The 24,458-nt window shown below is 49.5% G+C and overlaps 1 protein-coding gene across 2 annotated transcripts in view; it reads left to right on the forward strand.

Moving 5' to 3' along the window:
• Window positions 1-24,186, forward strand: part of PDS5A (PDS5 cohesin associated factor A) — a 1,517,933-nt gene extending 1,493,747 nt beyond the window's left edge. For both annotated transcript variants that reach the window (XM_086963962.1, XM_086963961.1), the window contains exon 33: window positions 23,064-24,186. In XM_086963962.1, the coding sequence (XP_086820088.1) occupies window positions 23,064-23,067 (4 nt within the window). In that variant the 3' untranslated portion in view covers window positions 23,068-24,186. The remainder of the gene's footprint in view (window positions 1-23,063) is intronic.
• Window positions 24,187-24,458: the final 272 nt, after the last annotated feature.

Here is a 24,458-nt window from a genome sequence, read left to right on the forward strand (position 1 = left end):
CTTTTTTTTGAACTTTATTACAGTACCTCATCCCTGATGAAGGGGCAACATATAGCCCCGAAATGCATTGGATTGGGGTTCTCAATCAATGGGTTGAAGACGTACCCGAGTCTCTCTCAGAAGCTCCCCTTTATTGGAGCAGTTCTGGATTCAACACTGTTACTGGACTATCCTCCTCCCGAGCAGCGAGTCTGGGATATTCAGGCTATGATTCAGATCTTTCGGCCTCTGTCCCGGGTTTCAGTCAGGGTGACTCCGGCTCCTGGGCTTGATGGCCTCCTGCATCCTGCTAGTGCAACATGCCAGATGGCATATGCGGGCTCTGCAGTGGGACCTGAAGTTCCAATGGGCAATCGGGGCAACTTGTCCGATCATGTCCAGATCAGTGCCCTCCGAGATCTGGACATGATCTGACAAGATGCCCCAATGCTGTGCCCATTGGAACTTCAGGTCCCACTGCAGAGCCCGCATATGCCATCTGGCATGTTGCCCTAGCAGGATGCTAGTGCAACATGCCGGAGACCAGGTCTCTGGTCTCCGGCGGAGTCCCGGCTCCATATCAACCCTTTGGAGCTGCGGGCGATCCGACTTGCACTGAAGGCATTCCTTCCCTCTGTCCGGGGAAGTGTGGTGCAGGTGTTCACGGACAACACCACCGCCATGTGGTATTGCAACAAACAGGGCGGGGTGGGGTCCTGGACCATATGTCAGGAGGCTATGTGCCTCTGGACATGGCTGGAACATCACGGCATTACCTTGGTGGTTCAAAACCTGGCAAGTTCTTTGAACGCTAGGGTGGACGAACTCAGCCACTGGTACATGATGGATCACAAATGGTGTCTGAACTCTGACGTGGCTCAAGGTCTCTTTCAGCCTTGGTTATATATCTTCGCCACCGAAGAGAACGCGAAATGTCATCAGTTCTGCTCGTTGGAATTTTCAAGGCGGCACTCGCTAGGCAACGCTTTTGTCGCAAATGGAGTAGCGGTCTATTGTACACCTTTCTGCCTATACCTCTTCTGCCCAGAGTGCTGAAGAAGATTCGGCGCGACCGGGCCCAAGTCATCCTTGTGGCTCCGGATTGGGCACGAAGATACTGGTATCCCGAGCTACTCAACATGGCGATCGATCCCCCGATCCGACTGCCTCTTCGGGACGATCTTCTATCGCAACAGCAGGAGACGGTCCTCCACGGAACCTGTCCAGCCTCCACCTCCATGCGTGGAGATTGAGCGGCAACTGTTGACAGCTTTCGACCTTGCTCCCGAAGTCTGCGATATCATTCTGGCAGCCAGGCATCCCTCTACTAAAACAGTATACGCCTGCAGGTGGAACAAATCTGTGGCATGGTGCACAGCAAGGGCTGTGGATCCCCTTTCTGCCCCTCTTTCTGAGGTCCTTCTGTTCCTTCTATCTTTGACTCAGCAGAGCTCTGCTCTGGGCACTATCAAAGGTTATCTTTCGGCCATCTAGTTTGGAAAGGCATATAACTAGACATTCACATCAATTAGGTATATATATATCTAATAGCCGACTATACACAGACTGTCACCAACTACACAAATACATATTTTTTCAGAATTTATTTTTTTGAAAAATATATTTTTTTGATTATTATAAATAGATATTTTTTAGATACATTTCAATACATTTCATGATAAATTGATAATATTTTTGGAGTTTCTCATTCAAATATACAGAGACATACACATAATTAGACAAATAAAAAAGAGAGAGAGACATGATGCAGGCAAAGCGGTAGATGCACTACGCGCGTTTCGGCTTGGGAGCCTTCATGAGGTGCCCCGTCTTTGGCACTATAATTGAAAACATAAATGACAGTCAGTTATACAAAAAATAGAAAAAATTAAGTAATAGTGGGCACATATATATATCCTTATTGCAATCGACATTTTTTGAAAAGAACATTCAATTCTCATTTGTTTATATACAATTAAAATGTATTACTATATTCTGTACATGTCCTAACATTTCACAATCATACGTATAGCCACATCTGGATGCTGTACATTTCATAAAGTTGATAATATTTACCTCCATACATGGGTGTTAAGGCCTATATAGAAAGATCATGGATATATTCATCTTCTTATCACAGAGAGACAAGTATATAGAATTTCAGTTATATGTCTTGAGCCTTGGTAGACTAATACATGTTTTATACAGAATATCTTAGATTTCATAGCTTTGAACATTAATTGAAATACATTGTATCAGTAATGGCCATTGAATATTATATAAAGAAAGCCAGAACGAATAGTTATGAGTATATCAAACAGATAAGGGCACATAAACACCATCAGGTTCTATATCCGTTAAATCTAGTTGTTGAGGTTCTATATACACATAGGGAATTAAAGGTACTTACTACAACAGCTCAAGATGGGGAGAGAAGCTGATTAAAAACATACATATGAAGTCCTTCAGTTTCTTGTGTACCTAGGTACGATAAGAAATGGATATGTGTTGAGTAAAAAGGCGAACTCCACATTAGAGATAGGTAGGGTGTTAAGTACTGATATAAGATTGGGTGAGTCGTCCTATTAGTTTAGAAGAGCCAATAACTAGTGACTAGTCAAATATAGTGAAAGGCATAGCCATAACCATATAGACCGAAAAGTGCATAAGGTAGAGAAGCCATAGTGACAGTTCTAAGATGGTACTTAGAGAGCTTACCAAACGTCGTTATAGATTGTGGATAAATTCAAATTTTGATAGAAATTTAGTGTCTTAAAAAACGAAGAAATAGCAGTATGGATATGTACTTGATAACGCTACATGTTCCTCAAGGTAGCTATAATTATCTAACATACTGATGTACCTTCAACACCATTAATGGTGAGCCGAAAATACTTCTGAATAGTAGGGTTGGATATATCTGTTAATGGTAGTTGGATAGCCACAGGAATATCGGCGATATGAACAATTACTCTAAAATACAAAGAGCATGGTTTATAATTGCTTACTAATATATGTCCAAAAGAAGTAGTACATTGCCAGAGAAAGTAAGTACCTGAGGTTAAGAGCGTCTAAGGATGATTGAGGGCCAGAATATTGTTTACGGGAGTTGTTGTGATAGTTCTGAAAATGTGAATATATACATAAATTTATAACTAGAGACTGATACATTTAGAGTTATGTAGGCTTTGGCAATACGGCGTAGCAATTACCCTGCAACAGCAGAGCTGTGATATTAGTTTCAGCTAACATAAAAATAATGAACGCCAACGATTGCTTCTATTTACATATTAATATTTTAATGTGATAGTATAATCGTAATCTCATTAGACATTTGCATGAGTCTATATGGTGCCCATAGACCGGATAAGTTTAAAAGAAGCCAAGAGATTTTAGATAAGATTGTTACATAAAAAACGGCGTCTCAATGCAAGACCTTTTAAATAGACGATCTCAGATAAAGCTACCGTATATAGGTGTGTTACGATACATCGAGCATTTACTGATGCGGTCACCATCATGCTAGAATGAGCACGAACTATCTAGCCAACTTACCTGATTAGGTTCAGCCTCTGGTAGCGTCTGGCCCTTACGGCGTCTGGTGCTTAGTGGAAACCGACATCTCGTGTCGGAAAACAACAGCGAGTATGGAAAGGCGCCATATTTAAAGGGGCCTCCTTGTTAGTTTTGTTTGCCAAGATAAAAGGCGGACTAGTATTTTGAGACAGGTGTCACAATTACAAAAAACGGACAACAGCGGTATCTCAGAGATCTGAAAGAGACACGTTAGTGATAGATTCCTTACCTTAGAATATCCCCAGTCGTTAGACTGGATCCGGAAAGTTTTGCGTAGCAGTACCCTTGCGCGTCGGCAGGCGTCGTCTGCGGCTCCGCGTTTGTCGTGGGCGCCGTGATGACGTCGTCGGAGTACTTAGACGCCGCCTCCGCGTGCTGACGTCAGTTCTTCTTTTTTCCGCGCCAGCCAGCGCAGATCTGGAAAGAGCAGTTCCCTAGTCACTTTTTGACTAACCTTTTTGTGATCTTTTTGATCCCTTTTCGAAGTCTTCACGACTCCGACGGTGCCGTTAGGGATGCCCGGCTTCAAGCATTGCGACGAGTGCGACCGTACTGTAGGAGAGTAGGGTCTGCAATCCTATGATCACCCAGATTTTTTGCTTTTGTTTCACTGGTTTACGACTTTCTCTGGCTGTGGGCCTGCCAATCAGACCCACAGCCTGGCTGTTCTCTCTCTAAATTACAACATGAACCCTAGGTGCATTTACCAATTGGTACTGGGCCACCTTATCAGACCCTGTAACTCAGGGCATAGGTGTACCCAGGGCCTACCAGGGGCTGAAGCATGTATTATGCCACCCCTGGCTGGCCTCCTAAATTTGACACAACTGGCTGCATGACAGCTGGGGCAAAGTCGTGTAATCACCCTTTGCTGTAGATATAGTATACCTATATCTAACCCTAAAAATGGACACACAGATTCCTATCAGTCACTCCTATGGAAGGCCTTAACAATCCTGAAGGCAGAGTGCTTGGAATCGTGTGAGATGGTGCTCTGGCATGAGCTGAGCCTGTCTGCAGCTTGCGGAACCAAGTCCTAATAGCTGTTCCATGATATCGCATACCATATACTCTTAAGTGCATTATAATCCTCGCGGTTAAATGCTATCTTTGGTATTGCTTTATCAAAACATGTCGAGTAAGGTGTCATACGAATTGGAATACTAACCCCTCGCCAATTCTGGCGACGGGGTTAGCATTCCACCCTTCTAGAGGGACACGACATGTATGTAACTGTGAACCCCGGTTAAAGTTAACTGAAGCCTCAGCTCCACAAAATGGACGCTGCCACCACAGACACGAGTCTGACCCCCTGCAGCTGGGAGTCCTTCCAGCGAGGGGAGCCTGGACAAAGGGTTTCCTGTCGAGGGCGGTGCTAGCACCGTCCCAGACAGGGTTTTGTGTATCCTGGGTAGGCAGGGCTTTACAGGAAGGTGACTGCTGAGTGGCACCCCGGTGCTCACTACGCATAGGCCGGTCAGAACCAGTTCCAGGGGCACACCAGCCCCTGGCCTGGGGAAAGTCCGGCATGGGAGAGGGGTGTAACCACCCCCCTCCTAGTCCCACCCATAGGCAGGACCTAGTCACCGGGTCAGCCCCCTTTTTTAGTATAAAGATGGGAGCGGGCCCCCTGTTCAAATTAGATCATCTTTGGAATCAAGACACGACTTTCTACGAAAGGACATCAAGATTTCTTCTTCAAGATTCTCCCTTGTGGCTAAGGAGTAGTCACCCTGCATCAAGCGGGCACCATCCTAAGAACACTGCGGTCTGCTGCAAGTCCTTCCTCCGGAATCCGACGACACAGCTCGACGAGACCCGGCTTCCCTGGCACCTCTGACGTCTACTCGCCTCTACAGCCAAGCTGAGAACCGTGAGTGCGACAAGACCTCGAGGGACCGACGATCGCCAAGACTGCACGACTTCTTTGCAACAAGCCCACCGAGTCTTCCACTGGTGAGTGCTTTGGGGTCCGAGAAACCCCAACCCTGAGCAGCTCCAGCACCGAAGATCAGCCCTCCAGCATCTCCATGATCTGCGTGGGGCCCTTCTGCTTTTTGCTGCTCACAGCGTTGTTTGGCTACTAGCCGGCTGGCTTGTGGGCTTCTTAACAACGCCCGACGACATCACTGCTGGTGGTCTGGTTGCTCCAGACTGGCCCTTGCTTCCTTCTTCAAGAGAAGCACCCCGGACCCTCCTGGTCCACTCCAGACGCCATTTTGAGTCCACCGCGTGGGCTTGAATTTGCCAAGGCTTTGTTGCCCAATCCTGGGTCCAGCGACGCCGACAGCTTCATCCATCGTGGGACAGCTCGCTCCTCCATCCTGGTCGCCGACAACGCCTCCTGGTCCGTGAGATCTGCAGAGCACAGCGTCACCCACTCACCTAGTCGAGGTGACTACCATCCGGTGCCCTCCTGGTGCCACCTGACTACTGGCTAGTAGTCACGAACTTGGTCCCCTCTGCTTTCAGGTGTCATCCATCTTCAAGATCCAGGCTTGGATCACTTCGAACTCTCTTCACTGGTCGCCTGCCTGCATCTTTCTTCCAGGCTCCTGGTCCGTCTACGAGGATTCCCGACGTCTTTTGAGACATATGCAGCTGCAGCCCCTGGGCTAGGTAACTTCGGCATTTCGGTGCCCCAGCATAGCCTCACTATCCAAGGGTCAGGATCCACTTTCGTTTTCCTCCTACCAGGTCGGGTTCGCCCGAGAACACTAACTTTCTGAAATCTAGCTACCATAGACTTTGTCCCGCATCCCGCGTGAGAGTGCACACTCTGCACCCGAGTCCCCTAGGCCTCCTATTAGTAATCAGAAGGTTCAGTAGTCAAGACCTAGCGATTCCAAAGCCTATTAGTACTGTACTTACCTGCTAGTAATTTCGCATTCCACTTTCAGAGTATATGGTTTTCCGTGCCCCTCGGGCATTTGTATATACTGTGCTAACTTAAGTATTTTCGTAAGAGTTTTGTTTTGTGCTTAGTACCCTGTCCTCATAAAGAGTACAGGGCTGTTGTGATTTTAATAAATACACTGTTTATTTTCATAACACTTGTGTGGTGTCCTTTCACTGGGTATTCAAGGGGTACATGTGTGGTATAACAGCTGGCTTAACACGCCCTCTCGAGTCTTTAGCCTTAGACTGCTCGTATCCATGCTACTAGGATAGCTGGTCTATAAGGTTGACTTACAACCAATCATCAATAAGGGTTGTTTGGACTGATACAAAGTGTTCACTAGAATAGTGAACATTATATATCAGGCCAACTTCTCACATTGGTGAGCAGCGGGTGGGATTTGAGCTTGCTGTTGTTCTACCACGCGTATCCTAAGAATATCTTGTTGAAAGATCACATAAGTCCTGTTAGGTACATATAACTTAGCTTAGAATACTCTGAGTTCTACTGAACCAGCTGTTGTAGCTCCTCAAGGCTTAGCACACCTTGGCTACAACTCTTAGCAAGGGATCAGTAGGTAAACACATAGTGTAGGTAGGTGCATCACTTACACCACACTAGAAGCATGTCTAACCTCGGAGAGTCTACTGAGACCCCTCTGATGGTTGAGGACCCTCCACAGGCCTCTTCTAGATATGCAGCCCTTAGTTTCCAGGAGATGAGACAAGTGTGTACCTCCAGGAAGCTAAAACAGGGGTCTAACCCCACAATCCCATTTCTGATTGGTCTCTTAGAGACTTATGATGCTAGAAAGGCTGAGAAACTTCTTAGCTCTTCTCATCCAGAAGGGGACATGCCAGCCCTAGAAAGAACCAGGGGTGACCCAGATCTCATCCATCTCTCAGGTGAGGAGTATGATGATCAGGAGACATCTGGGGATGAGGCAGACAAAGGTCCAGAAATAGTTAGTCAGCTAACTAGGGACAACTTAAGCAGGCATGAGAGTGACACTAGGAGAGCCCTAGGACCCCTCTCAGGCCAGCTTAACATTGGGAATGGACGAGTTAGGTCTCTCTCAAGAGGCTCTAACAGATCCATTTAAACCAATGGCTCTCAGGCCTCTGCTCTGAGGAGGATGACCTCCCCTCAGAGGAGAGTTTATGAAGCCAAGGAAAGGGAAGTCAATCTGAGGATTGCCAGGGAAGAACTTGCCCTGGCCAAAGAGAGACTTGCCTTTGCTAGAGAGCAGGAATTGAGTGGGTCAAAACCCACTGGTGGCAGCATTATACCTAGCAATAGGGAAAGGAGTTTTGATACAAAACACCTGAATAAGATAGTGCCCCCCTTTAAACAAGGGGATGACATCCACAAATGGATTACTGCTTTGGAGAGGGCCTGCACTGTGCAGGGTGTTCCCCAGAGTCAGTGGGCAGCTATCTTGTGGCTCTCCTTTGAAGGTAAAGGTAGAGATAAGCTCCTCACTACTAGAGTGGAGGATGCTAACAATTACCAAGTCTTGAAAAACACACTGGTTGATGGGTTTGGCCTAACCACTGAGCAGTACAGGGTGCTGTTCAGGGATACCCAGAAAACTCAGTCTCAAGATTGGTCTGACTTTGTAGATGGTGCCACTAAGGCTTTTGAGGGCTGGTTGCTGGGCAGTAAGGTTACTGATTATACAGGATTGTACAATTTGATGATGAGAGAACAAATTTTAAACAATTGTCAGAACCAGTTGTTGCATCAGCATCTTGTTGACTCAGATCTGACCTCTCCCCAAGAATTGGGAAAGAAGGCAGACAGATGGGTCAGAACAAGAGTTAAGCAGAACCAGGGCCAGAATCAAGGTGGTCAGAAGAAAGCAGACCAGAAGGGTAAAGATTCTAATGGGGAACAAAATGACCAGAAGTCTTCGACAGGTCCCCAACAACCCAAAGAGGGCGGGGGTCAGGCTCCCCAGAAAAAGAAAGATGGCCAGTCCAAAAGGTGGTGCCAATACTGTAAAAGTAAAACTCACTGGTTTAGTGAGTGCACCAAGAAAGGAGGAGGGCAGACTCCTGCCACTGCAGCCCCTAAGGCACCTGTGCCCCCTAGTACAGTCAGCAGTGGTAGTGCACCTCCCAAGGGTTTAGTTGGGTTAACCTTGGGTTCTGAGGGGTATGACAACTTAGTTGGCACACTCACTCAGGCTGTCCTTGTCTGTACAGGGGATGCAGATGTATCCCCTGATGTCAGTCCCAATACTTTGGGCAAATACAGACAGACACCTTTAATAAATGGAAGAATGGCTCAGGCCTATAGGGACACTTGTGCCAGTGTCACAATGGTGACACCTAACTTTGTGGACCCTGGACAGATCATGCCAGGTACAGATTTCCTGGTGACCAATGCAAGCAATGTCACTACCAGTCATAGTATGGCAATTGTTGCTTTCTCCTGGGGAGGGGTAAATGGCCAAAAGAAGGTTGTTGTTAGCTCAGACCTCCCAGTAGATTGTTTGTTGGGCAATGATTTGGAGTCATCACAATGGTCAGAAGTGGAGCAGAGGACTCACATGGAGATGTTAGGTTTGCCAGCACATGTGTTTGCTGTGACTAGGTCACAGGCCAGAAGATGCCCCACTGAACAGGTGCTGGATCCTGGAACAATGGACCAGACACCTTCCAAGAAGAAGAGCAGTAGGGTTAAGGCTGTGCTTTCCCCCTTGCCCCAGGTTGAGGATCAAGTCTCAGAGGAGGCTGACCTAAGAGAATTGAGGGAAACTCAGCCTAAAGAATTTGAACTTGATCAAGTTGAATTTCTGGGCTCAGGGGGACCCTCAAGAGAAGACCTGGGGAAGGAACAGTTAGACTGCCCTTCCCTTGAACCCCTCAGACAGCAGGCTGCTGCTGAGGCTGCTGGGAATGCCACAGGTACCCACAAGGTATACTGGAATGATGGACTCTTGTACACTGAGGCAAGAGACCCCAAGCCTGGCATGACCAGGAGGCTGGTTGTACCCTTGACTCAGAGAGGTTTCCTTCTCACCTTGGCCCATGAGATTCCCTTAGCAGGTCACTTAGGCCAGACAAAGACTTGGGACAGGCTTGTCTCACACTTTCACTGGCCTCACATGAATGAGGATACTAAGGAGTTTTGTCGCTCCTGTGCCACTTGCCAAGCCAGTGGTAAGTCAGGTGGCACAACAAAGGCCCCCCTTATACCAATGCCAGTGGTGGGGGTGCCCTTTGAAAGAGTGGGGATTGACATTTTTGGTCCAATGGAACCCCAGACAGCATCAGGGCACACGTTCATACTGGTGGTAGTGGATCATGCCACCAGGTATCCTGAAGCTATTCCACTTAGGACCACTACAGCACCTGTAGTGGCAAGGGCCCTAGTTGGAGTGTTCTCCAGAGTGGGCTTCCCTAAGGAGGTTGTCTCTGACAGAGGTGCAAACTTCATGTCAAGCTACTTAACTGCTATGTGGAAGGAATGTGGTGTCAACTACAAGTTCACCACACCCTATCATCCACAATGCAATGGGCTTGTTGAAAGGTTCAACAGGACCCTAAAAGGGATGATTCATGGACTACCTGAAAAGCTCAGGCGTAGATGGGATGTCCCGATACCCTGCCTTCTGTTTGCTTACAGAGAGGTCCCACAAAAGGGGGTTGGCTACAGCCCTTTTGAACTTTTGTATGGGCATCCTGTGAGAGGCCCATTGTGTTTGGTGAAGGAAGGATGGGAGAGACGTCTCAAAAAGCCTGCAACCAACATAGTGGACTATGTACTTGGTCTCCGCTCCAGGATGGCTGAGTATATGGAGAAGGCATCTGAAAACCTTAAGGCCAGTCAAGAACTTCAAAAAGCTTGGCATGACCAAAAGGCTGTCCTGACTGTTTATCAGCCTGGACAGAAGGTGTGGGTGTTGGAGCCAGTGGCCCCAGCAGCACTCAAAGACAAATGGTCTGGGCCCCACACAATTCTTGAGCAAAAGGGAGAGGTCACCTACCTGGTGGACCTTGGAACTCCCAGGAGCCCCCACAGGGTACTCCATGTCAACAGGCTCAAAGCATATGTCGACAGGAAGGACATGAGCTTACTCATGGCCATTGATGAGGGACAGGAGGAAGAGAGTGACCCTCTCCCAGACCTGCTCACTCAGAATCCTGATGATGGGTCAGTAGATGGTGTTGTCTTTTGTGGCAGCCTCTCTGAACATCAACAGAAAGACTGTAAACAGGTTCTTCAGTTTTTCAGACATATGTTCTCTCTGACACCCAGTCAGACCAATTGGTGTACCCATGAGGTTGACACTGGTGACAGCTTGCCAGTTAAGAGTACAATCTACAGGCAGCCTGATCATGTTAGAGACTGCATAAAAACTGAAGTGCAGAAAATGTTGGAGTTGGGAGTCATTGAACCCTCAATAGCCCTTGGGCTAGTCCAGTAGTTCTAGTGCCAAAACCTCACACCCAGGATGGTAAGAGAGAGATGAGGTTCTGCGTAGACTACAGGGGTCTCAATGCAGTCACTAAGACTGATGCCCACCCAATACCAAGGGCAGATGAGCTTATAGATAGATTGCCTTCTGCCAACTACTTAAGCACATTTGACCTGACAGCTGGGTATTGGCAAATCAGGTTAGCTGAGGATGCCAAGCCCAAGACAGCATTTTCAACCCCTGGTGGGCATTATCAATTTGTGGTAATGCCCTTTGGTCTGAAAAATGCACCTGCCACCTTCCAAAGGTTGGTGAATCATGTTCTCACTGGGCTGGATGACTTCTGTGCAGCATATCTAGATGATATTGCTGTATTTAGCTCCACCTGGGAGGATCACCTGGTCCACCTGAGGAAAGTGTTAGAGGCTCTGCAAGCAGCAGGCCTCACTATCAAGGCCACCAAGTGCCAGATAGGGTAGACACAGGTTGTATACCTGGGCCACCTTGTAGGTGGAGGCCAGGTTCAGCCACTGGAGAGCAAAATACAGTCAATCAGGGACTGGGCTCCTCCAACCACCCAGACTCAGGTTCGAGCTTTCTTGGGCCTGACTGGTTACTACAGAAAGTTTGTCAGGAACTATGGATCAATTGTGACTCCATTAAATGAACTGACAAGTAAGAAAATGCCAAAAAAGGTTCAGTGGACAGCAGGCTGTCAAAAAGCATTCGATGACCTAAAGCAGGCCATGTGCACAGCACATATCCTCAAGAGTCCAGACTACTCCAAACCATTCATTGTCCAAACAGATGCTTCTGAGTTGGGTGTGGGAGCTGTTCTATCTCAACTGAATTTTGATGGTCAAGACCAGCCCATTGCTTTTATAAGCAGAAGGCTGACCCCCAGAGAGAAGAATTGGTCAGCTATTGAGAGGGAGGCCTTTGCTGTGGTTTGGGCCCTGAAGAAGCTGAGGCCATACTTGTTTGGCACTCACTTCAAGATTCAGACCGACCATAAGCCCCTCTTGTGGCTAAATCAGATGAAGGGTGAAAACCCCAAACTGCTTAGGTGGTCCATTTCTCTACAGGGGGTGGACTTTACAGTGGAACATAGACCTGGTACTGATCATGGCAATGCCGATGGGCTCTCCAGATATTTCCACTTAGAACAAGAAGACTCACCTGGTCAAGGTTAGCTTATTGTCCCAAAGTTTGGGGGGGGGGGTCATGTAGGAGAGTAGGGACTGCAATCCTATGATCACCCGGATTTTTTGCTTTTGTTTCACTGGTTTACGACTTTCTCTGGCTGTGGGCCTGCCAATCAGACCCACAGCCTGGCTGTTCTCTCTCTAAATTACAACATGTACCCTAGGTGCATTTACCAATTGGTACTGGGCCACCTTATCAGACCCTGTAACTCAGGGCATAGGTGTACCCAGGGCCTACCAGGGGCTGAAGCATGTATTATGCCACCCCTGGCTGGCCTCCTAAATTTGACACAACTGGCTGCATGACAGCTGGGGCAAAGTCGTGTAATCACCCTTTGCTGTAGATATAGTATACCTATATATCTAACCCTAATAATGGACACACAGATTCCTATCAGTCACTCCTATGGCAGGCCTTAACAATCCTGAAGGCAGAGTGCTTGGAATCGTGTGAGATGGTGCTCTGGCATGAGCTGAGCCTGTCTGCAGCTTGCGGAACCAAGTCCTAATAGCTGTTCCATGATATTGCATACCATATACTCTTAAGTGCATTATAATCCTCGCGGTTAAATGCTATCTTTGGTATTGCTTTATCAAAACATGTCGAGTAAGGTGTCATACGAATTGGAATACTAACCCCTCGCCAATTCTGGCGACGGGGTTAGCATTCCACCCTTCTAGAGGGACACGACATGTATGTAACTGTGAACCCCGGTTAAAGTTAACTGAAGCCTCAGCTCCACAAAATGGACGCTGCCACCACAGACACAAGTCTGACCCCCTGCAGCTGGGAGTCCTTCCAGCGAGGGGAGCCTGGACAAAGGGTTTCCTGTCGAGGGCGGTGCTAGCACCGTCCCAGACAGGGTTTTGTGTATCCTGGGTAGGCAGGGCTTTACAGGAAGGTGACTGCTGAGTGGCACCCCGGTGCTCACTACACATAGGCCGGTCAGAACCAGTTCCAGAGGCACACCAGCCCCTGGCCTGGGGAAAGTCCGGCATGGGAGAGGGGTGTAACCACCCCCCTCCTAGTTCCACCCATAGGCAGGACCTAGTCACCGGGTCAGCCCCCTTTTTTAGTATAAAGATGGGAGCGGGCCCCCTGTTCAAATTAGATCATCTTTGGAATCAAGACACGACTTTCTACAAAAGGACATCAAGATTTCTTCTTCAAGATTCTCCCTTGTGGCTAAGGAGTAGTCACCCTGCATCAAGCGGGCACCATCCTAAGAACACTGCGGTCTGCTGCAAGTCCTTCCTCCGGAATCCGACGACACAGCTCGACGAGACCCGGCTTCCCTGGCACCTCTGACCTCTACTCGCCTCTACAGCCAAGCTGAGAACCGTGAGTGCGACGAGACCTCGAGGGACCGACGATCGCCAAGACTGCACGACTTCTTTGCAACAAGCCCACCGAGTCTTCCACTGGTGAGTGCTTTGGGGTCCGAGAAGCCCCAACCCTGAGCAGCTCCAGCACCGAAGATCAGCCCTCCAGCATCTCCACGATCTGCGTGGGTCCCTTCTGCTTTTTGCTGCTCACCGCGTTGTTTGGCTACTAGCCGGCTGGCTTGTGGCCTTCTTAACGACGCCCGACGACATCACTGCTGCTGGTCTGGTTGCTCCAGACTGGCCCTTGCTTCCTTCTTCAAGAGAAGCACCCCGGACCCTCCTGGTCCACTCCAGACGCCATTTTGAGTCCACCGCGTGGGCTTGAATTTGCCAAGGCTTTGTTGCCCAATCCTGGGTCCAGCGACGCCGACAGCTTCATCCATCGTGGGACAGCTCGCTCCTCCATCCTGGTCGCCGACAACGCCTCCTGGTCCGTGAGATCTGCAGAGCACAGCGTCACCCACTCACCTAGTCGAGGTGACTACCATCCGGTGCCCTCCTGATGCCACCTGACTACTGGCTAGTAGTCACGAACTTGGTCCCCTCTGCTTTCAGGTGTCATCCATCTTCAAGATCCAGGCTTGGATCACTTCGAACTCTCTTCACTGGTCGCCTGCCAGCATCTTTCTTCCAGGCTCCTGGTCCGTCTACGAGGATTCCCGACGTCTTTTGAGACATATGCAGCTGCAGCCCCTGGGCTAGGTAACTTCGGCATTTCGGTGCCCCAGAATAGCCTCACTATCCAAGGGTCAGGATCCACTTTCGTTTTCCTCCTACCAGGTCGGGTTCGCCCGAGAACACTAACTTTCTGAAATCTAGCTACCATAGACTTTGTCCCGCATCCCGCGTGAGAGTGCACACTCTGCACCCGAGTCCCCTAGGCCTCCTATTAGTAATCAGAAGGTTCAGTAGTCAAGACCTAGCGATTCCAAAGCCTATTAGTACTGTACTTACCTGCTAGTAATTTCGCATTCCACTTTCAGAGTATATGGTTTTCCGTGCCCCTCGGGCATTTGTATATACTGTGCTAACTTAAGTATTTTCGTAAGAGTTTTGTTTTGTGCTTAGTACCCTGTCTTCATAAAGAGTACAGGGCTGTTGTGATTTTAATAAATACACTGTTTATTTTCATAACACTTGTGTGGTGTCCTTTCACTGGGTATTCAAGGGGTACATGTGTGGTATAACAGCTGGCTTAACACGCCCTCTCGAGTCTTTAGCCTTAGACTGCTCGTATCCATGCTACTAGGATAGCTGGTCCATAAGGTTGACTTACAACCAATCATCAATAAGGGTTGTTTGGACTGATACAAAGTGTTCACTAGAATAGTGAACATTATATATCAGGCCAACTTCTCACACGTACCATGTCGGTTACGGATCCCCACCGCTTGTGCCTGATGTGTTTGGGCGTCGACCATGACGACGAGGCCTGCTCCGACTTTCGGGCCCTGTCGAGGAAGGCCAGGCGGGAGTGGTCCCGCAGGCGACTCGAGATCCGCCAGTCGGCCCCGCGCCGTGTGAGGTCCCGGTCCCACGGGAGGTCGAGGGACAGGTCGCGGGGACGGAGCCGTCACAGCTCCGGGAGTCGGCGCCACTCCTCTGGGTCCAAGTCGTCAGGTAAGAAACACAAGAAGTCGAAGAGACATCATCGCTCTTCCGACTCCCCCCGACGCTCGCGCGATGCGGCCGGGGGTTCGGGTGACACCGCCCACGCGGCTCCTCGGGAGTCGCGGGTGCCGCGTTCGGCTCCATACCCCCCGGTCCCTGGGCTGAACGCGACGCCGGAGGAGATTGAGCGTTTCCTCATGGCCATCAGGTCCCTTTCTTCTCCGACGGGTTCCACGGCGCCTACGGGCCCAGCGAACCCGTCTGGGGGCCCTGGTGGGTCGGGGGCTTCAACCCCGACGCCGTCGGGTGCTTCGGCCTCGACGCCGCCGGCGCCTTCAGGCTCGGCGCCACTGGGCCCCGGGATCCCGACACCGCCGGTGCCCTCGGGCACGGCGCCGCAGGGCGCAGCGGTCCCGGCGTCGTCGGCGCCTTCGGGCTCGACGCCGCAGGGCGCCGCTGGGCCCTCCTCGGGCGAAGGATCGTCACCGGTGGACCTTACGACCCCCCCGGCGTCGGTCCCTATGGTGTCCCCTCCGGCGTCGGCCCCGGCCGGCGCCGTCCCCGATGCCTCCTCTCATTCGGTTCCGACGTCGGGACGACTCCTATCGGCGCCGAACCCGACGCCGTTCGGAGATTTTTATCCCCATGAACCGTCCTCATTCACTTATGACCCTGAGTCTCAGGAGATGGGGGACGAGGAGGATTGGGAGGGGTCTGAGGACCCTCTGACACGGGAATGTCAGTCCAACATGGACTGGGCAGGAGATCTTGGGGAGGCCAGTGGACTGGACACCTCTCCAGACACTGGATTCGTCTCTCCTCTTACCGTGGCTTCGGAGGAGGGAGCGACTTATAGTGTGGTGCTGATGAGGGCTGCCAAGGCTTTGGGCCTTGAGCTCCCCGTCGCGGCCGTGAGGACTAACCTCCTCACTGAGGTCCTTAAGCCGCAGTCATGCTCCGCGGAGCCTCTGCTGCCGTTTAATGAGGCCTTGACGGACGTTCTTTTGGGCACTTGGTCCAGGCCCGCTACAGGTTTGCCTGTAGATAGGAACGTGGCCAGGCGCCACCGCCCGGCTCCGGGCGACCCCTGTTTCCTGTCCACCCACCCCACCCCTGAGAGTCTGGTTATCCAGGCCTCTAACTCCCAGACCGCATTCCCGACGGCTCCCCCCGATCGGGAATCCAAGAGGTACGAGGCCTATGGCAAGAAAGTGTTCTCGTCCCTTAGCTGTGGACTGCGGTCTTCCAACACTGCATGCCTCTTGGGCCGTTACACCCACTCTCTGTGGGAAACGGTTGCGGAAGTGCTGCCAGGTGCGGGACAAACTCGGCCAAGCCCTAGTGGAGGGCCGGGATGCAGCGAAATATTCTATCAGGTGCGGACTGGATACGACTGACTCGCTGGGTAGAGCGATGGCTACTACGGTGGCGATACGACGCCACGCCTGGCTGAGATCCGCCAACTTCTCGGCAGACGTCCAGAATACCCTCATGGACATGCCGTTTGTTGGCCGTCGCCTCTTTGGCGACAAGGCAGACCATGCGCTTAAGCGCTTTAAGGACTCCAGGGTGACGGCCAAGTCCTTGGGCCTCTCGGCCCGCGCCAGCAAATGGGTGCCTTTCGCTCCTTTCATGGCCAAGGAAGGGGCGTCCCCACACGTGCCGCCAGCCACTCGCCGCAAACTGTTGTCCAGCGCGGCGGCGGCCGTGGTAATCGCCGTGGAGGCGGTCGGGAGACCAAGCGGAGCCAGTCCACACCTGCCCCCGCAGCATCCGCCTCAAAACCCTCCTAGTCCGTGCTTTTCGGCCCATGTGACGCCAGTGGGAGGCAGGGTCCGCCATCACCTTTCTCACTGGCGCACAGTCACTTTGGACAGGTGGGTGCTGCAGATCGTCCGAAGGGGCTACTCCCTCCCCTTCGAGACGACCCCTCAAGCCATGCCACCGCAACACCACTGTGTATCGGGGGATCATTTGCGGCTCCTGCAGGAGGAAGTTCCGGCCCTCTTGGCCAAGGGGGCCATCGAGCGCGTTCCTGGGCCAGAAGTAGGTTGTGGTTGCTACTCCCACTACTTTCTGGTACCCAAGAAGGGCAAAGGGGGCCTACGCCCTATCTTGGATCTGAGGAACGTCAACGGCTTCCTCCGGAAGGAGAAGTTCAAAATGCTGACACTGGCTCAGGTCTTGGCTGCCCTAGACCCAGGAGACTGGATGATGGCGTTGGACTTGCAGGACGCATACTTCCACATCCCCGTCCTGCCGGCCCACCGGCGTTACCTGCGGTTCACGGTAGGCCACGAGCACTTTCAGTTTACCGTGCTCCCCTTCGGCCTTACCAGCGCCCCACGGGTGTTCACGAAGGTGATGGCGGTGGTCGCAGCTCATCTGCGCAGGTTAGGGGTGTCAGTCTTCCCCTACCTCGACGACTGGTTGTTGAAGGCGGACTCGCCCCAGACAGTCGTCAGCCACCTCCAGACTACGGCGGATCTCCTGCACCTGCTAGGATTTTCCATCAATGTGCCGAAGTCACACCTGTGTCCCTCTCAGAAGCTCCTTTTCATCGGAGCGGTTCTCGACTCGGCGCAGTTTCGGGTTTACCCGCCCGAACAGCGGGTCCGGGATATACAGGCTCTGATTCCGGTCTTCCAGCCGTTATCCCGGGTTTCGGTCAGGTTGACGCTGCGGCTTCTGGGGCTGATGGCCTCCTGCATCCTTCTGGTGCATCACGCACGGTGGCGGATGCGGGCTTTGCAGTGGGACCTGAAGTTTCAGTGGGCCCAGCACCGGGGCAACCTGTCCGACCATGTCCTGATCTCGGAGGGCACTGCGAGACAGCTGCAGTGGTGGCTCACGGACCGCGATTGGGTCAACGCCAGATCCCTCTCCCTTCCCCAACCGGAGCACGTAGTTGTGACGGACGTGTCCCTCCAGGGCTTGGGAGGCCACTTGGGAGAGGCGGAGATCAGAGGACTCTGGTCTCCGGCGGAGTCCCGGCTCCATATCGACCTGTTGGAGCTGCAGGCGATTCGTCTGGCACTGAAAGCATTCCTCCCGTCTGTCCGAGGGAGTGCAGTGCTGGTGTTCACCGACAACAACACCGCCATGTGGTACTGCAACAAACAAGGCGGAGTGGGGTCGTGGACCCTTTGCCAGGAGGCTCTGCGTCTCTGGCAATGGCTGGAACATCAGGGCGTGACTCTGGTGGTTCAACACCTGGCCGGTTCTCTGAACGCCAGGGCGGACGAACTCAGCCGTCGGTGCTCGATGGATCACGAATGGCGTCTGAACTCGGACGTGGCGCAAGGCCTCTTTCTGCAATAGGGAGAGCCTTGGTTAGATCTATTCGCCACCGAAGAGAACGCGCAATGTCATCAGTTCTGCGTGTTGGAATTTCCAAGGCGGCACTCGCTCGGAGACGCTTTTCGTCGCGAGTGGAGCTGCGGTCTGTTGTACGCCTTTCCGCCTATACCACTTCTGCCCAGAGTGCTGAAGAAGATCAAGCGCGACCGGGCACAAGTCATCCTTGTGGCTCCGGACTGGGCTCGAAGGTACTGGTATCCCGAGCTACTCAGCATGTCAGTCGGTCCCCCGATCGTCTGCCTCTTCAGGAGGACCTTCTGTCGCAGCAGCAGGGGACGGTCCTCCACCCGAACCTGTCCAGTCTCCACCTCCATGCTTAGAGATTGAGCGGCGACAGTTGAGGCCATTTGACTTGCCTCCTGAAGTTTGCAACATCATTCTGGCAGCCAGGCGTCCCTCCACAAAAACGGTATACGCCTGCAGGTGGAACAGATTTGTGGCATGGTGCACAGCAAAGGCTGTGGATCCCCTCAATGCCCCCCCTCTCTGAGGTTCTTCTCTTCCTTCTTTCTCTAGCCCAGCAGGGCTCTGCTCTGGGCACTATCAAGGGCTATCTTTCGGCTCTTTCAGCCTTTCTGAGGCTGCCTGACCAACCTTCTTTGTTCAAGTCCCCTATTGTAAACAGATTTCTGAAAGGCATCACTCATACCTTCCCTCCTGTTCCTTTCGTGATGCCTCAGTGGGACTTGAACCTGGTTCTAACCTTTCTGATGTGCGCTCCCTTTGAGCCACTTCATAACTGTCCACTTCGCCTTCTTTCTTTGAAGACTGCCTTCCTGGTAGCCGTCACCTCTGCCAGGAGAGTGAGTGAGCTCCAGGCCCTCTCTTGCAAGCCTCCTTTCCTGTCAGTCCATCCGGACAAGGTTGTTTTGAGGACTAGGCCCTCCTTCTTGCCAAAGGTGGTCACGGCCTTCCACATTGGGCAGTCCATCACATTGCCCACCTTCTTTCCGCCTCCGCACCCCTCGAGAGAGGAGGAGAGGCTCCACCGTCTGGACCCAAAACGTGCGCTCTCATTCTATCTGGATCGCACACGCCAGTTCCGGGTGGATGATCAACTCTTTGTCGGGTACGCGGGCGCTAAGAAAGGGAAAGCGGTGCACAAGAGGACCATCTATCGATGGATTATCATGTGCATCCAGGCGTGTTACTCCTTGGCTAAGAAGGAACCACCTGTTGGGCTGCGGGCTCATTCCACTCGAGCCACGGCCACTACAACTGCCTTGGGCCGAGGTGTGCCCTTGCAGGACATTTGCCAGGCGGCTACGTGGGCCTCTTGCACACGTTTGCTAGGCACTACTGCCTGGACAGTCAAGTCCGGAGAGACGGCTTCTTTGGCCGCTCCGTTCTCCAGGACTTTCTGGTGTAAATATTGGTTCGCAGACCCACCACCACGGGGATGGTATTGCTGGGGTATCTATTCTAAGGTAAGGAATCTATCACTAACGTGTCTCTTTCAGATGCACAAGTTACTACTTGTGTAACGATATATCTGTAAGAGACATTAGTTAGTGATAGATTCCTTACCTTAGAATATCCCCAGGCGTCAGACTGGATCCGGAAAGTTTTGCGTAGCAGTACCCTTGCGCGTCGGCAGGCGTCGTCTGTGGCTCCGCGTTAGTCGTAGGCGTCGTGGGCGCCGTGATGACGTCGTCTGAGTACTTAGACGCCGCCTCCGCGTGCTGACGTCAGTTCTTAGCCACAGCTTTTCCGCGCCAGAAGCGCAGAGCCATGACAAAAACCGACACTGGTGCCAAGAAACTAGGGCCCTGAAAGGGGATGACCTTAACCCTAGATATCGGTTCGCAGAACGGGGAGGATGGGTGGGTCGGTAAGGAATCTTCGAGTGCAGATAGCAAACACATATATCGATTTGATATTTTAGATTAAATGGGAAGTTAAAGTGCCGTTATCTTCGTGCACACGCAAGGAGCATGTATCTAATGGTACCATTTGTATTATATAAGATGTACACGGAGATTTATATAATTCACCCTATATGAACTGTAAGGCACGAAGAGCGAAAAGTGATGTAAGATAAATAGATGTGACAGACTAAGGAATAAGGAAGGCAAAAGGTAATTCCCAGATACAAATAATAAAGGGTATATAACTAAAAATTACTAAGTAGTAAAAGATTGTGTATAAATTTGCAATCGCATATATTGCCTATTATATGACCCATCTGCAGATGTACATAACCAATATAGGCATATATGATCATATGTTTGCTCTAAATGAGACGACATAAAAAAAGAAGAAAGCATAGATACATATATCTAAAATTTCCCATCTTAGCTAATTACACATAAACAAAAATAGTCTAATGGATGTCAAAAATGACGAACAGGATGGTCTGATGTGCCCTGATCTTAATGTTTGAATACCCATATAGATATATATTTACATCATGTTTTTTTCACGTAAATGTAATGGCTATGTTCTTAAAGCAGGTATACATCATTTATTTAATGGGTTTTAAAGTCTGCGATATCATTCTGGCAGCCAGGCATCCCTCCACTAAAACAGTATACGCCTGCAGGTGGAACAACTCTGTGGCATGGTGCATAGCAAGGGCTGTGGATCCCCTTTCTGCCCCTCTTACTAAGGTCCTTCTGTTCCTTCTATCTTTGACTCAGCAGTGCTCTGCTCTGGGCACTATCAAAGGATATCTTTATGCCATTTCCGCCTTGCTAAGGCTTCCTGATTAGCCTTCTCTTTTTAAGTCTCTGGTTGTTAACTGCTTTCTCAAAGGCATTACACTCACTTTTCCTCACGTGCCTTTCATAATGCCTCAATGGGAGGGCCATCTCCGCCTTTCTACGACTTCCAGATCAGCCTTCTCTTTTTAAGTCCACGGTTGTTAACCTTTTCCTCAAAGGCATTACGCATACATTCCCAGCCATGCCTTTCATAATGCCTCAGTGGGACTTGAATCTTGTCTTGACCTTTCTGATGTGTGCTCCTTTTGAGCCCCTTCATAACTGTCCCTTCTATCTCCTCACTCTCAAGACAGCTTTCCTGGTAGCTATCACCTCTGCCAGAAGGGTGAGTGAGCCCAAGGCTCTCTCTTCTAAACCTCCTTTCCTCTCTGTTCATCCGGACATGGTGGTTTTAATACCCCGTCCTTCTTTCTTGCCAAAGGTTGTCACGCCCTTCTACATCGGTTAGACTATCACTTTGCCCACCATCTTCCCGCCTCCGCATCCATCTAGGGAAAAGGAGAAGCTCCACCATCTGGACCCAAAACGGGCGCTCGCTTTCCATCTGCAGCGTACACAACAGTTCCGGGTGGATGACCAGCTCTTTGTTGGATACGTGGGCGCCAAAAAAGGTCAGGCCGTGCACAAGCGGAATCTTCTCCTGGTGGGTCATGCTATGCATCAAAGCATGTTACTCCTTGACTAAGAAGGAGCCTCCTCCTCTGGGGCTGCGTGCCCATTCCACCAAGGCAACGGTAGCCACTACTACCTTGTGACTTGGCGTTCCCTTGCAGGACATATGTCAGGCAGCTACGTGGTCCTCTCTGCACACGTTTACCAAGCACTACTACCTTGACAGTCAGGTCCAGAGAGACGGCTTCTTTGGCCGTTCTGTGCTCCTTGACTTTCTGGTATAATCTTGTTCGCAGTTCCACCACTGGTGTTGGTATTGCCGGGGTATCTATTCTAAGGTAAGGAATCTTTCACTAACGTGTCTCTTTCAGATGCACAAGTTACTACTTGTGCAACGATATATCTGTAAGAGACATTAATGATAGATTCCTTTCCGCCTCACTCATCCTCCCCGTTCTGCGAACTAATTACTAGTGTTAAGGTCATCCCCTTTTAGGGCCCTAGTTTTATGCACCAATGGTCAGTATCTTGCATGGTTCTGCGTTCCTGGAGCGGAAAGTCGTGTACAGAACTGACGTCCGCGCACATGGGTGTCGCCTAAGTAGTCTCCGTGACGTCATCTCGGCGCTTCAGACACCTGTGACGGACGCAGAGCCGCAGGCCGCCACCTACTGGCGCGCAGGGGTACTGCTAAGCAAAACTTTCCGGATCCAGTCAGATGCCTGGGGTTAGTCTAAGGTAAGGAATCTATCACTAACTATGTCTCTTACAGATATATCGTTACACAAGTAGTAACTTGTGCTTTAAGGATGCAGCCCATATGTATGGATAAAGTGCAAGTCTAATTGTGAACTAGGATAATGTCAGGGATGATGCAAGGATGTGTTCAAAAACGTTAACAGGAGTGAGAGGCCATTCTCTTCTAGTTTGAGGTGCTTTTTCAAGATGTGACTTTTCATCTCATTTATGAAGTGTAGAAATTAAAGAGCAAGAGCTAGCTGTAGCAAGACGTTCCGGGGAGCTAAGTAGGTAGACTAAAAAGACATGTTTTTCTTTTCACCTTTTGACTTCCGATGTCTTGAGATGGCTTGGCTTTGTGTTGCGTGGGCCTGCAAATGTGGTGAGTTTACCTTTTAGGTATGTTGAAGATTTAATAACATTAGAAAATGCAGGTCGCTTTTCACAGGATCAATGTTATTTAGTTATACCAGAGGGTACTAGTATCCTGCTTTTTATTCAAAATGTACATGTGATAGTTTATTTAATGTTGTCTTTTTATTTTCAAGGTAAAACGAAAACCTACTCGAAAAGGGAAGAAGTAAAGGCCAAACGTGTGATCTGCACAAACTGGGATTCTGTAGTTTCATGTACAAAACAGAACTTTGTTAAAAAAAGACGTTTCTGGCCTGTAAACAAAACTTCCTTTTTAAATTCTTTGTCCGATGAAATGACCTGCAGAAACTCTCACGATGGAGGCGAAAAGCATCTGTACTTGCGTTTCTCAGACTTTTTTTTTTATAAAAAGTCAATAATTAAGCAAATTGCTTAACACATGAGTTCCGGTTCATGCATATACATAGTTTTAAACTATTTTACACCTATTAACTTTCTTGTTGCGTTATTTGTTATAAAAAGTGCAAGACTGTCCTTACACTGACATTAAAAATGTATTTAGACAGCCAAGCTTTTTCCATTTTTAAAAGTATGTTGTGACTTAGCAGAATTAAATGAAACCTTAATTAAATGACCAGATACTCCTGAAGAGACTTCTGTAAATTGTTTTTTTCTGCATGTCTGCTTTCGAACATAAGATGTACAGATACTTCCTCTTCCAACTATGGAACATCTTCTTGATTTATTATTTTTTTAAATCATAGTGGGACAATGATCATCTAAAATTAATAATGATTTGAAGGTAGACCTTTCATTCTTTTGTTTTCATGTATGTTAGTTTAATATAATTTGCAATAATTGTAAATATTGACGTTTCTTTTATAAAAACATTTTATTGCCTTTTAAACATTATTTTATTCCCGAAGTTATGTTGAAATACTGTATTGATCTTGCAGGAGTGAAAACATTGCAGCATTTGAATTTTATAATGTTTGTCACCAGATTTATATTAATGATGTAAAGTAAAGTCAATTTTTAAATAAGTTTGACTTTGGCCACTTTGTAAGGAATGGTGTAAAGGTATGCGCCTCACTTTGAACCTCCATGCATATAGGAATCAAGTTTGTTTAACTCTGTTTCCCTTTCAAGCCCATTTCGAAATGCTCAATTTAGAATAATACTGTAGCATTGATTTTTTTCTGACATTGGTTGACGTAGATATAAGTGTACACTTTTTTGGTACACACAATCCTATTTAAGTTTTCCTGCATAAAATAAAACCCTTGTAGGTGTCAAGTTGTTTGTTGCTTTTTTATGTCCATCATGATTCTTTTTAATCTGCCTGTTTTTTCTTTGTATAAAATATTAGCCTATGGTAAAATCTTGTTAAAGTGAGAGTGTGAGGAGTTGTCCTGATATATGATGCTCACTAGTTCTAGTGATCAACTTGTATCAGTCCAAACAACCCTTATGGTGATTGGTTGTAAGTCAACCTTATAGACCAGCTATCCTAATGGTAGCATGGACAAAGCAGTCTTAGGCTAAACTCTTTTGGCACATGAAGCCAG

Source organism: Lissotriton vulgaris, chromosome 3_2 (genome assembly GCF_964263255.1).
Source record: "Lissotriton vulgaris chromosome 3_2, aLisVul1.2, whole genome shotgun sequence".
NCBI lineage: Eukaryota > Metazoa > Chordata > Amphibia > Caudata > Salamandridae > Lissotriton > Lissotriton vulgaris.